Consider the following 13,871-nt stretch of genomic DNA (forward strand, 5'->3'; position numbering starts at 1 on the left):
GATAGGAACATTATATATTACAGACTTGCCTTGCGGACACCACATCTGTGACCATAACTTGTCCTGCTAACCCCAAAAAGAAGGCAGATTCATTGTAAAGAGGATGAAATATTATACAATAATGTTGCCTTCTGTTCTAGCCTTAAATCTGGCCTAACCTCAGGCTTCTTCCACAGAATGGGAGGGGAAAAAATGAAGAAACAAAAGAGACTGACCTGAGTGTCCGCCACATCTTGTACTCCAATATGAGAAATGAGTGAATCAATGCTGTCCTGGCCAAAACCCAAGGAACCCCTGTAATTCACTGTATAGAAAAAATAAAGCACAAGAGTCAAGGGCAACCTCCAGTGCTTTCCAGGTTTTGAGCAGCTTCCAAGAAAGGCACCTGGCTATCAGGCACTTTTCAAAAATTAAGCATTTCTATAGTAAAAAAAAAACCTGATGTATAGAATGTGAAGCTGCTCATGAGAAGTACCAGCTACTGTGCTGTTATTGGTCTCCCATGACTTTGTTCTGATGTCATTCTGCTGCAGTGGTGGGTTCTTACCAGTTCAGCCCGGTTTGGCTGACTACGTAGTAACTCGGCCTGCCACGCCCCTGAACCGGTTCTATCCTTGGTGGCGTCATCTTGATTTTTGTTTCTACGCATACCCGGAACAATCTTCATTGCAAAAATTTAATTTTTCCCCCTTTTCTAACATTGTGTGCATGCACAGACCTTCTTAGGTGCAAATGCGCACCTAATTGTGCAAAACATTTTGCACGCACACGTTTTTTTGCATGCCGAACCGGCAGTAATGCCGGCAGGAATCCACCTCTGCTCTGTTGCTGTGGTTTTAGTTGTAAAGGGAGTAAGTAACTAGCTCAAATATTCCAATAAGTCATTCTCTTTTTTGTTAAAACAGTTCCCTGCATAGTTTTAATTCTAAAACTCGCATGAGCATTGCTTACAAAGACTGTAAGTCACGGTTTGATCTCCACTGATAAATCAAAGTTCTATGTACTATGAAACTGTTTTTCTGGATACTGTGATTTAAAAACTAACGAAACAATAGGTTTCCTCTCAAGTGAGCTACATATGCATGAAGAATATGCATTGAAAATAATGGCTCACTCCATTCCCAGAGCAAAGCTGGGGCCATGAGTTTTGCTCAGTAGAGATTTAATCTATTCCGTTGTTCTTGCTGAAGCAATACTGCAATGGGAATGTTTTCATTAAAGAAAGAGCAGACATTATACTCCTGAAACTGTATGATGGAAGTTGATACCATCTCAATAAAAGGGTGAGGAGGCAGCAATATTCTGGATGTGCATTTCATGGAGGATATATTCTCACACTGGAAGGAAGTGAATCGGTATTGTAAGATCTTGCATCTAAGCTCATTTGATGCTGCTGTCTTGTAACAGCCTCTTCTTCTGGGAAGTGTGCTGCAAATAATTTCTTATTCAGTTTCTACTCTTCCTGGTAGTTTTGCCTCTTTTCTTGGTAATCTGATTCAAACTAGCAGAAGTTATTTCATAGAAAAATGAATGAGGAAGTGAAAAGGTCCTCTCAAGAAATCACAAGTTTCCTCTCTAGAAAAGTCTACCCTTTTCATTTAATTATCTGAAGTACACAGGATCATTTCACAAATACATGTATTTCTCACTTAACAAGGGTAACTGGAACCGAAATTGCCACTGTTAAGCAACACAGTTGTAAAGTGTGACATCATGTGACTGCGTCCTTTAGCACTGGCAGTTCTGGCAGCCCCATATTATTGTCATCAAACAAATTACTGTGGGTCTTTAAGCAAGGACCTGGTGTGACCATATCTTCCAACTTTCTGCTGGCTTCCCCATTGACTGCTTGTTGGCACCTTGCAGAGGTCGTATTTGGTGATCTCATGACTGCAGGACATTGTGAGGTTGGAAATCTGGACTAGTTGCTGCAATTGCCAGAAATCCGAGGACTGGTTATAAGAACCACTCTTTCAGCACCATCATAATTTCAAATGGTTGCTGAACAAGTGGACATTAACTGAGGTAATCAATTGTAGTATGCAATGTCTCTTTGGACAAAACCTTAGAAAGGCAAAGAAAATTAAATGTGGGAATCCTGGGCCACTCACCCATAAGCACAGCAAAACCCAGCCGGCAGAGACCTGCCATAGTTGGACGCCAGCAAGCATCAAAAACTGAATGTGGACCACCTGGAAAGAAAATGATAGATATACAGAAATGGACTGATTTTAGAAAAGTGATCTGAGAATCCAAAATGCTCTAACATCACTCTTCTTCGTAAGTAAGAAAATAGATATCTAGATTTGAAGAAGAAAAAGGGAACAAGCAGAAGCTGGAAATCCTGATCAACAAATTACACTTAGTTTCTTGGAAATGTGGCTCAACTCATTAAAGCAGCAAACTGCAGCTCTATGTAATAAATAACCTTTGCCCCTTAAAATTTCAAGGAACCCCAAATGAAGCAAGAAAATAGGACTAATTTTTAGCACATACAATAGCTTACTCAAGCCAAAAAGAAGAATGGATGTGACTTACCATGTGGAGAAACCACAAGGGGAAAACGGGCTTCTTCTCCTTGCTTGCTTCCCCGAGGAATCAGCAATATGGCTTCAAACGACTGGTCAGCTATAAGAAAGGTCCAAAGTGAGCTTTTGAAGGTCATCTTTCAAACTTCACTGACCAAGGGAAATCAACCTATTAAGAACCTATCTGTTCCTGAAAAAAGGAGACGCTAGCGTCACGACAACACGATGTGCGAACTTGGAGCTCCAGGATCGCAGTTGATACTTTTTTCGCTGGACGGTCCTTTTGGACCTAAACTGTCCCACAGAGACAGTGACAGGGAAGAGTGTGCCCTGCTGATCTCAGGGACATTGCAAAGTCCCTGATTGATCCAGGAGAACCTCTTCTTGCCAGAGATAGAAGCGCAGCCACTGAAGCTGCTGAAGTTGGTACAGCTCCAGAACGGGAGAAAAGCAGAAAGAGAAAGTGTGCCGTTTGGTGAGGAAATTTTATTATTAGACAAGAGACTACCCCCCAAAAAATCAAAGTTAAATTAAATTTGAAAACAGAAGAAAGTAAGTGGCAAAATTAAGCTATGTTAGACAGTGTGTTATCCTTGTTTTTTAAAATCTTTTTTCATGGATGCAAATGTTTCCTATTTTTTAAACTGAATGGATTAGTTTTTCTTCTTCTACTTTTATTTCTTTTTATATATCAATGGATTAAGAATTTTTTTCCCTTTATTTTTACAATGCTGGACTGGATGGTTTTTTTCCTCCATTTAAGAAGTTTTTCTTTTCTCTGTAAGTTTGGATTATAAAGAAGATAGTAAAAGGAATACAAAGAGGTCTGTAACAATAGAAGGAAAGGAAGTAACACTGCCACCTGGAGACTGGAAATATTGTTTTTTTTCTTCCCTTTGATCATTTGTTTTACACTTCAAGGTCTCTCAGCTTGTTCACTGTGAGTGATAGCGGGAAGAGCATGGTTTGGTTATACAAGTGCTCTTCGGGAGCTCTTTCAATAGCTGGAGTGGAAAGAGGAGAGACCTTGACTTTGAAAGATTATAGCAATAGCAATAGCAGTGGACTTATATACCGCTTCATAGGCCTTTCAGGCCTCTCTAAGCGGTTTACAGAGAGTCAGCATATTGCCCCCAACAATCCGGGTCCTCATTATAAATGAACTCACTTCAAATCTAACAAAAAGCTTTGAATGTTATAGTGGCAGTGTTTACAAATTAGAAAATGGCGCAACGGGAAAAAGAAACCTTAACATTGCAAATGATTATGTTTGGAATTCAAAAGATCTTAGCAGTAACAGAAAAAATTGAGAAGAGATTGGAGTATGCAGCACAGTAAAATTTGATGGAAAAATTGAGGATGTTTATCAAATGGAAAAAGTGGAGGACAGCGTTCTAAAAATTGAAGAAAAGAATAATCAAAGAAACAAGAAAACTGTTGATATTGATAGTAAACTGAGCCTGGGTGGAAATGAAAAGAGTGAAATATGGAAAGGTGAGATAGATGGACTGGAACTCTATTGCAGACTTCAAAGTACAGAAGAAGAAAAGAGAAAAATTGATGGAAGTAAGGAGAGAAACTTTATCAGAAGCACGAGTGATAACTAGATAAGCTGTTTGAAGAAGCAAATGGAGGGTTTCAAGTTTACATAAGAAATGAAATGAACAATAACTTGCAAAGAGAAGTCTATATAAGACTTACCAAGAAATTAATCAGACTGCTAATGCTACCAATGGCAAGAGACATAAGACTGCACTATTACTGGAAAGACACAGGTTGATGTAATGAAAGCTGATAATAAAAGTTAAATAAAATTTAGTTAAATTTAGAGTATTATGTATAAAATGAAATAATAATGGTTATAGTTAAATAAATGATTGATAATGATAATAATGCATATATATGTATTGGTTTGTTAAGAGGAAATTCTATATAAATTGCAAATGGAGACTATGAAAGGAAGTTTAGAAATTAAACATAATCAAATTTTTATTTAGAACATGTTATAAAGATGCAATTTTATTGTAGGATGTTGGGAGGAGTTAATGGAATGCCATTATGTGTTTTTGCTCTAAATTGGAATATTTCATATAAAAGGATGTAAAAACAATTACAGTCAAATGAAAGCCAAAGTATGATGAAAGCAATGTATAGAAATACTGCATATTTGATTTAAAATATGTGATTCGATATGAATTATAGATGATGACTGTAGAAGCGACACACAGAAGTTTTTGTAACCAACCATCACACTTTCTACAATTTGTAATGGAAGATGGTTTTGTGTTTTTTGTTTTTGTCTGTGTTCATTTAAAAAAAAAATCTTTAAAAAAAAAGAAAAGAACCTATCAGTTCCTCTTGTACACATCCAAAAGTACAAGACATACTGCCACATTATGCAGAACCAAGACATTTTGCTCCTGGTCTAGAAAATCTATATCCCAATTATATAACACAAATAAATATCCTAAAAATTGTTTCCTTCCAACAATATATGTATTATGTCTGTGTAGACTTTGGGGAGCAGGCATCAGAATTTCATTTTTAATGTGTGCCAGTGTGCCCATGGGAAAAAAATGACAATAAAGGTTATTTTATATCTTATCTTATAGCAATTTCATAAACAAGTCTATGTAACTTTCTTGAAAGCAAAACTGAAATGCCATTTCTTTCTCCTATGATGTTTGTTTTTGACCCAAATCTAGCCTATAGACCTTCTGAAAGTTTAATTCAAGTATTAACCCAGTATGGCTCTACATAACTTTTTGTGACCAGCACTGTCATTTATTTGCAGAAATCTCAGAGTAGGGTGCTTTAGATCAAAAGTCCCCTGAATATGTAGTGGTATTAAAAATGGCCTTCAGTCCACAATGTAGATCAAAATGTGTGTGTGTGTGTGTGTTCTATCGCTTCTCAAATTATATGTGTTGTAAGTAGATTTACTTGTCAACTATAAATTGAAACATTTTGGATAATAGAACATGAATACCAGCTGAAATACATGAGCATAAAAGACCAGAAATACTAACACCTAGCCCTGAAAGCAAAGTGTGTAAATAAAAGGAGAAAACTCCAGACTGTTTTGATTTTCCAATCTCACTAGAGCCCTGGAATTTCCTGATGGCCTCCCATCCAGCTTTTTGAGTTTGGCTAAGGTTGCTTAAATGTTGCCATCTAGCCAGCTGTATTCCAAATATTTTACCAAAGTAATTCAGTTTGTTACAAATCAATTATTAATGCCTTAGAACTTCTCTATTTTGAAGAAGGCGGGGCTTAGCAGTGAGAAGACGGATTTTCAGGCTATTCCTGAAATTCCTCTATTCCGAAGGAATTGGACGGTTCATCTTTGAACCCAAGCTGTCCTGGAGAGACAGTGAAAGGTTGGAGGAGATCCAGTGACCCCAGAGATGTTCGCAAAGTCCCTGGGGGCTTGGAATTTAACCTCCTTTGCCAGTGACTTCTGGATTAGCCGTAAGCTAACCGAAACTGCAGGTTGCCCCCAAGAATGGCGTGAGTGTTTCCAGCTGGTAAGGTGATTTTATTACTCAGAGAGACACGGTCCACATAAAAATTTAAGCTAATTGAAACCAAAGAACAGAAGAACCTAGCGGCGAATTGGATCTTTTTATGGGTTTATGGACGGTGGTTACCCTATTTTTTAAATGTTTTAAATGCTACTTACATGGACAAAGGAAAGATTACTTCAACATCTCCTCTGACTCTCTGCAAGTGGGCTGTAAACCAATTTACTATAATTTGGCTCCCTACAACTTGACACTTTTATTGCTTGGCTGGGTTGGTCTAAGATCAGATAAGATTGTACAGCTCCCAGCTTGTTTTTACTTGCAAATACCTTAAAGCCTCTAAAGGGAAAATACTAACTGCGTACAAATATGGCGTCTGTTCAAATTTCAAATGATTCATTTCAAATGATTTTTTCTGCTCTACAAAAGCTATCTGACACGTACGATAGATTTGAAAGAAAGCTGGATTATTTACTGTTTTTAACATCAAAATATGAAGAAAAAAGTGAGAATGTTGAATGTTTGAATGTTGCTGAAATACAAACGAAGGATGTCAGAGATGAAGATTCTCAATTTGCTGACATTCCGGGCATCTGGTTTACCTCTGAGGGAGAAAAAGATGGAACGTTTGAAGGGGGGGCAGCTACGCAGAAGATTTACTTCAAAAGACAGAGCGTAGGAGGAATGAGAAGCATTAAAGAATTTATTCTTTATGAAATATCATTTGCAAAACTTTTGATACCACCACTGAGAATTAAAGACAAGCTGAAAAGTGAAATAAGTGTAGGACAACGACATTATATGAGAGGCACCTTAAGCAAAAAGTTGCAAAGATCTTTTTGTTTGGACTTGCTCATAAAGACGTTTGGAGAACTTGATCCACGAATGGCAATAGGATTAAGGAGGTTTTGTTATTGGAGAGACACAGGCTGATAGATGGAAGAATACAATTCAAAATTAGCTAAACCTAATTAATTTTATTTGTAATAGACATAGTTGAATAATAATTGATAATGATAGTAATGTATATAATGTGGAGTTGATATGATAAATAATAATTGGATATGAGAAGGGAAGGTTAGAAATATTTTTGGACCATATACAAAGGTTATTAATCACAATAATTATCACTATTAAAAATAAAATAAAACTATATACAGTTAAATGTTAACTAATATGGGGAAAATGTTATGATATACGATATAATTACATAAAGAAAGGAGAATGATAATAAACTATATACATGGAGGATGGAATTTTTGGTATCAAATATTATGGATGTTTAGCTAAAACAGGATATGAGGATTTGATGTTAATGGAGGATTTTATAAACAAGTAAATGAAATGCTAGCATGTGGTTATGGATTAAATCTTTGGCATAGTTAAGGATGAAAGATGTTTAAACAACTGTAGTCAACTAAAAGTGGAGGTATGATGATGTCAATATGGTAAATATTTGAATTAAGATATTTGAATTAATATGAATTAATGGAAAGGATGCACAAAAACATGTCGTAACCTGCTGATATACTTTTTTATAATATATACCTGTGTTCTTTTTTTTTCTTTTTCTTTTTCTTTTTTGTTTTTTCTTTTCTTTCCCTCCCTTGTTTTTTGTTTTTTGTCTTTTTTGTGTTTTGATTTTTTTCCCCACTGGTGTGGGCATGTGTTGTTTATGTAACAAAAAAAAATTAATAATAATAATAATAAAAGAAATGGCCTTCAGTCCACAATGTAGATCAAAATGGGTGTGTGTGCGTGTGTGTGTGTTCTATCGCTTCTCAAATTATATGTGTTATAAGTAGATTTACTTGTCAACTATAAATTGAAACATTTTGGATAATAGAACATGAATACCAGCTGAAATACATGAGCATAAAATACCAGAAATACTAACACCTAGCCCTGAAAGCAAAGTGTGTAAATAAAAGGAGAAAACTCCAGACTGTTTTGATTTTCCAATCTCACTAGAGCCCTGGAATTTCCTGATGGCCTCCCATCCAGCTTTTTGAGTTTGGCTAAGGTTGCTTAAATGTTGCCATCTAGCCAGCTGTATTCCAAATGTTTTACCAAAGGAATTCAGTTTGTTACAAATCAATGATTAATGCCTTAGAACTTTTCTATTTTATATAGCACGCAACAGGTTTCCATGGAAGTCTCTTGTCCTATCCTTAAGCTGGGAAATAAGATGAGAGCAATTCCTTTCAATTAAGCAGCACAAGGGGCTGAGAATCTAGATGCATGCAATACTTATTTTACTATCTTCGTTCTGATTTGGATTCTTCCAGCGCTCAAGAACAATGAGTCCGGTCTCATCTTTATGCCAAAAGCAGATTTAAAGTTTATTTTTGGCTGAAGGATATTACTCTTCTGTTATTATCACCCCCATAAATTTAGCATACTATGTCCAGGAACCAAGTCTAGCTCCATCCAAGATCACTAAATGCAAAGCCCACAATATATTCTAGACAACTAGCAAAGCAAGTGAGATAGTCGTATGTCTAGAAGGAAGCTCTGTAGACCTGCTTCCTTACTGTATGGGCTGCCCTTCTCAGACAAAGCAGGATCCACTGTGAGGATTTTCCATTCCATGTCAGGTAGTGCAGAAGATTCCTCCACACTGATCCACTGTAGCTTCAGCTCACTCCCTGCTGGGGGGAGCACACCCACTTTCTATAAAGCAGATATAATATGCTGTTACTAGAAGCACTATCTTGAATAGTATAGTGTCACACAATCTCTTAGCATTATATGTGGCCTGATGGGAGCTAGTTTTGTCCTCATATTTGTAAGAATGTATATTTTTATTGCAAATTCTAAGGGACTAAGCCAGGGGTGGGTTCTTGCTAGCATAACTACCGGTTCCGCGCATGTGCGCATTTGCAACTAAAAAGATCTGTGCATGCGCACATTAAAAAAGGGAAAAAAATACAAAGAAGATTGTTCTGCGCATGCACAGAATAGAAAATCAAGATTGCGCTGCTGAGGATAGAACCGGTTCGGGTGCGTGTCCAGCCAAGTTACTACGTACTCGGCCGAACTGGTAGGAACCCACTCTGCACTAAGCTCATTAGTTTTCCTCTTAAATATAATGCCTAATTAGGATATCAGATCATTGATTCGAGGTGGCTTCGAAAGCAGCTTATGTTTTTTGCGGCTTGCTGGTTTGAATCTGATTTCAGAAATCACAGTGATGATTGGAGGCCTGCTTCAAAAGTGGCTGTAGGAAAACGATGACTTAATGAAGCTGAACCAAAAAAAAAAGCAAGCCACTCAAAATGGTGCTTTGTCCACTGCTGAAACAATTGCCGCTTTAATTATGATTTGCACAACTCATGATTTGGCAGCATGTCTGTTGCAGACCTCCATTTTGAGAACAGATTTTCTAGGGCACCAGAGCTTGGATTAAGAAGTATTCAGGTGACTGTATGTTGATGTACAAAATGTAAACATATGAACGTCCAAACTGATTTTTTTTTTAGGGGAAGGAGGATTAGTTGAAGTCTTCTAGAGATTAATTAAGGAAGAAGACAACCAAAAATGTCTCATGCAAGTACAGCATATGGGGAAAAAAGTACATTAATGATGATAGCTCACCAAAGTCTCTGAATTGTCATGGTAATGGGGAAATGGAAGCCCCAAAGCAACCCTTATCTTGATCTGCACAGGAAATTTCTTACCAGACTTGGAGGGCAATTGGGAGATGAACAGCTCACCACTAGCAGATCCTGCTGAACTCCTAGTAGAGTCCAGCTACCTTCTGATGTGCCTAGGCAAAGTATCAAGGATGTTATTTCAGATTTATCTTGGTTATCTTGATTCATCACCCAATGCATGAAAGTTTCTTGCCAAAGACCATTGTGAGAAAGGAAGTGGGGGAATCTAATTCTGCAAGGAAAATACCATAATCTTGATATTTGCTTCTTTAGAAACAAATGGAAAAAAAAAACACAACCTGCTGGACATATAGAAAAATGGTATGAAGCTTTTAAAAAGAAAAGGCCTCTAGGGTAAAGGAACTGTTGGCTTCACTGAAATGTAGATTTAATCAAAGAGTAAGCACAAGGCAGCAAAAATTTGCCCTCCTTTGAGATGAGCATGTTTGTCATGTCAAAACTGACTTGAATACACGCGCGCGCACACAATTTAAGATTATATTGTACCTGATGTAATAGAGTTCACACTTCCTGATTTGGTATCCACAACTAACACTTCCTGAAAAAGATAGAATAGAATATCAGCGTTGGAAGGAGCCTTGGAGGTCTTCTAGCCCAACCCCCTGCTTAGGCAGGAAACGCTGTACCATTTCAGACAAATGGTTACCTAATCTCTTCTTAAAAACTTGCAGTGTTGGAACATTCACAACTTTTGGAGGCTGGTTGTTCCACTGATTACTTGTTCTAACTGTAAGGAAATGTCTTCTTAGATGGTTAAAAGATTATGCCTATGGACTTAGTTGATAAATGTATGGATAATGTACTGGTGAAGAACACTTTCCCCACATTCTCTCTCAACATAAATTACAAGGCTGATGGGTTTACCCAAGATTTAATAAATTTTATATTGAGCCCTAATCTTTCGGTCCTAACTTCTTTTTCAATTTCAACAGACAGAAGCTTTCTTCTAAGAGTCTTTGTAATCCACAGGACTCATCATCTTAGATGAAAATAATGGATTGCATATTTGTCAAGTTCCTTCTAAAACAATGGCTACAGGTTATAGGAATTCAACTTTTTGTTGAGCTAGAAAACTAATCATCCTTCTGATCTACTTCCTGAGAGTTACACTACTCCAAGCCCCTAAGTCAGAATGCAAACATTAAGATGATTGCTGTAAAAACCAATTGTTCTTCACCACATAAATTTCACTGTCCTATCACTTCTTTCTCTTTGGCTTCTCCACAGGGTAGTGCCTGGTGGGAACAGATACAGCCTTGTTGTTAGATCTCTTTTTTCCAACATGAAGTATTTTCTGCTGGCATCAACCTACCTTTCTACTCCTCTGAGATGTGCTAAGTAAGACTCTTTGATTATCAGAGGCCCAGCAAAGCATGGACAGTGCTCCTGAGTAAATCCCATAAAAACCTTTAAAAAAAAGAGTTTGTGGAGATATTTCACACCAGAGATACAGTATAAGAAAAAATCTAGCATTCACTAAAATATTCCCCTTTTTCAGACTACAAAAACAACTCTTAAGTGCCTAAATGAGTCCATGTGGCAATGACAATACATAAAATGGAGAAATGGAGGGTAATCACAAAACGTTATTCAAATTTGGGGTATATATTCTCTGAAATGGGGACTTACCAGTTGTGGAAGTTCTGACTATGTCCACTACTGTATAGGAGGACTTCGTTTGCCAGTTGAGCTAAGCAGGAGAGAAGATTGCATAGTGAGCATTTTCCTAACTCTTAGATTTCAGTATTAGTTTCATAATGGTAATCAGTGATGGCATTCAGTAGATACGAGAGCAAGAGGTATTGATTGTATGTGCCCTTATATTTTTTTAGCTTGCTTTTCAATCCAAACTGGAATATAATAAAAGTCACCGAGCAATTTCAAGTGACTGAAAATGTTCTGTACTAGCTAGCTAAGATATCATCATTTACTTTTCTAACTATAACTGATCAATGGCAATGGTCTAGGAAGTCAGTCTTTCAGATGTTAGGCCTGATATTTCATAGTTTCTAGTACACTGGGCAACACTGCTTCTGACTGAAAATATTGGGAGTTTTTTTATGGTGGAGTCATACATCATGCCAAGTGATAAATGTGATGGTTGTAGGTTAGTGTATTCAGCGAACCCAGTCTTTTTAAACAGTTCTTTATGGCTTAGTAGGATGTTTGAATCCAATTAGTTTTGGCTTATTAAAAATCTTTTGAGAATAAACCTTTATTTGGGAGGGAGACAGTACTGGACCACTGAGAAATCCTCTTTTTTTCCATCTTTGAGAGATGAAAGCCCTGAAAGTTTAGGAGTGGAAATAGCATGCAGGGGCTGATTATTATTTCCGAGGGAAAACAATTTTGGAACAGAAAGGATGAACTGATGTTCCTTTGACTTGTTCTCAGTTGACAGGGATAGACAACATATTTTCAGGCACTCACCAACTGTAGCTTCAAGCAGTGACGATGAGACCCAAACACTGGTCCCTCCAAGTATAACAGGTGAGTTTGGTCAGGGCTGAGCCGGGGAGAAGAGACAGACTGATCATCTGAAGTCAATAGTTCTGCAACCAGAATGGGGTGCAAAGTTGAGGATGGAGTTGTGTCTTAAGACAACTGCGTATATGACAATAAGAAAGGTTATTTAATCTCATTTTGCTGCAACAATTGACCAAAGACCAAGTGATAACATTACCAGAACATTACCAGAGCCATTCCAACAATTAACATTTATATTGACCTTCTGAAACTATTGCCTATACTTTGTTCTTCCAAAGTTCCTTCTGAGAATTTATTTCTTGATGGTTTTCAAATAGAAAACATTTCAGCTCAATGGCTAGGGATACTATATGAACTTTGAAAAGCCCAACTATGCTTGTTCAAAGTTCAGACATCAGAAAAATGACACGCCTGTGGGAATTCCCTGAATTCCACTCAAAATATGAGAATATTAGAAACAGTATCCTTACATTGCAGAATCCCAGTATTTGACATGACATTGGGGGTAATCAAAAACACAAGAAGGCATTATGTTTTTCCTTTGGTGTCCTAAAGAAAGAAAAGCAGTACTTTTCTTCTTTATACAGTTACAAGAAATACAAAACACCTGACCCACATTTGTATATTTCATGTAGTTCTCAACTTACAACTATTCATTTATTTAAGAAAATTTAGGTGGCCACTCAACTCACTCTCAATGATTTTGGATGGCTTACAAAGATAAGAACCCAATATAAAAAGAATAAAAAAGCAATAAATCCCCACTTCCTGGTGACAACAATCAAATGAGCCATTTGATGGGCTCCATCCCACTTTGGGACCCCAGACCAATTGGCAAAACCAAGTCTTCAGGGCGTTGCGAAAGTATGTCAAGGTGCCAATCTTATTTCCACAGGGATAATATTTCATAGGGAGGGAGCTACCACAGAGAAGGTCCTTTTCCTTGGCTGGGCTAGACTGACTTCCTTAAGACAGGGGACTTGTAGCATTCCCTGCCTCCCCACGCGGGTGGGTCAGATAGATGTGACCCGGAAAGGACAGACCTTCATCTATCTTGGTCCCAAGCCATGTAAGGTTTTGAAGGTGACAACCAGCACCTTGAATTGGATCCAGAAGCAAATTGGCAGCCAATGCAGTTTCTGCAGAAAATGACACACATGCACTTCTACCACAAGGGCCGCTGCATTTTGAATCAAATGAAGCATTCTGGATTCTTCTTTTCAATTATATTGCCATGTAAAGTGCATTGCAATAGTCAAGACAGGAGGTGGATATGGCCTGGGTGACTATGAGCAGGGATTGTTGGTTTAGGAAAGTGCATAACTGGTGCATAAATCGTAGTTGTGCAAAGGGTGTCCTGGCCACGATTGCCACCTGCTCCTTGAGAAAGAGTCGTGAGTCCAGGAGAACCCCAGATTATGCACCGTGTCTATCTGGATCAGTGCCATCCCATCCAAGACCAAAGATGGCACTGAATCCATGGGCCAAAGAGCCCCAAACCAGAGCCATTCCATCTTACCAGGGTTCACTTAAGCCCACTGTTCCCCATCCAGGCCTTAAGAGCCTCCAAGCACTGCGAGAGGGAGGTCAAGGCATTGCTTAACTCACTATGGGTTGAGACATACAGCTGGGTGTCATCAGAATATTGATGCTAT

The 13,871-nt window shown here is 37.8% G+C and overlaps 1 protein-coding gene across 1 annotated transcript in view; it reads right to left on the reverse strand.

Moving 5' to 3' along the window:
* Positions 1-13,871, reverse strand: part of LOC106550994 (acylamino-acid-releasing enzyme) — a 30,776-nt gene that overhangs the window by 5,292 nt on the left and 11,613 nt on the right. The window contains exons 10-18 of the mRNA XM_087709253.1: positions 12,160-12,281; positions 11,359-11,419; positions 11,042-11,136; positions 10,216-10,267; positions 9,733-9,821; positions 8,587-8,725; positions 2,539-2,628; positions 2,112-2,192; positions 216-304 (exon numbers count right to left, since the gene is read on the reverse strand). Of these exons, the coding sequence (XP_087565379.1) occupies positions 216-304; positions 2,112-2,192; positions 2,539-2,628; positions 8,587-8,725; positions 9,733-9,821; positions 10,216-10,267; positions 11,042-11,136; positions 11,359-11,419; positions 12,160-12,281 (818 nt within the window). The remainder of the gene's footprint in view (positions 1-215; positions 305-2,111; positions 2,193-2,538; positions 2,629-8,586; positions 8,726-9,732; positions 9,822-10,215; positions 10,268-11,041; positions 11,137-11,358; positions 11,420-12,159; positions 12,282-13,871) is intronic.

Source organism: Thamnophis sirtalis, unplaced genomic scaffold, assembly GCF_051295495.1.
Source record: "Thamnophis sirtalis isolate CommonGarterSnake01/CBP01778 unplaced genomic scaffold, rThaSir2_p1.2 scaffold_3, whole genome shotgun sequence".
Classification (NCBI taxonomy): Eukaryota; Metazoa; Chordata; class Lepidosauria; order Squamata; family Natricidae; genus Thamnophis; species Thamnophis sirtalis.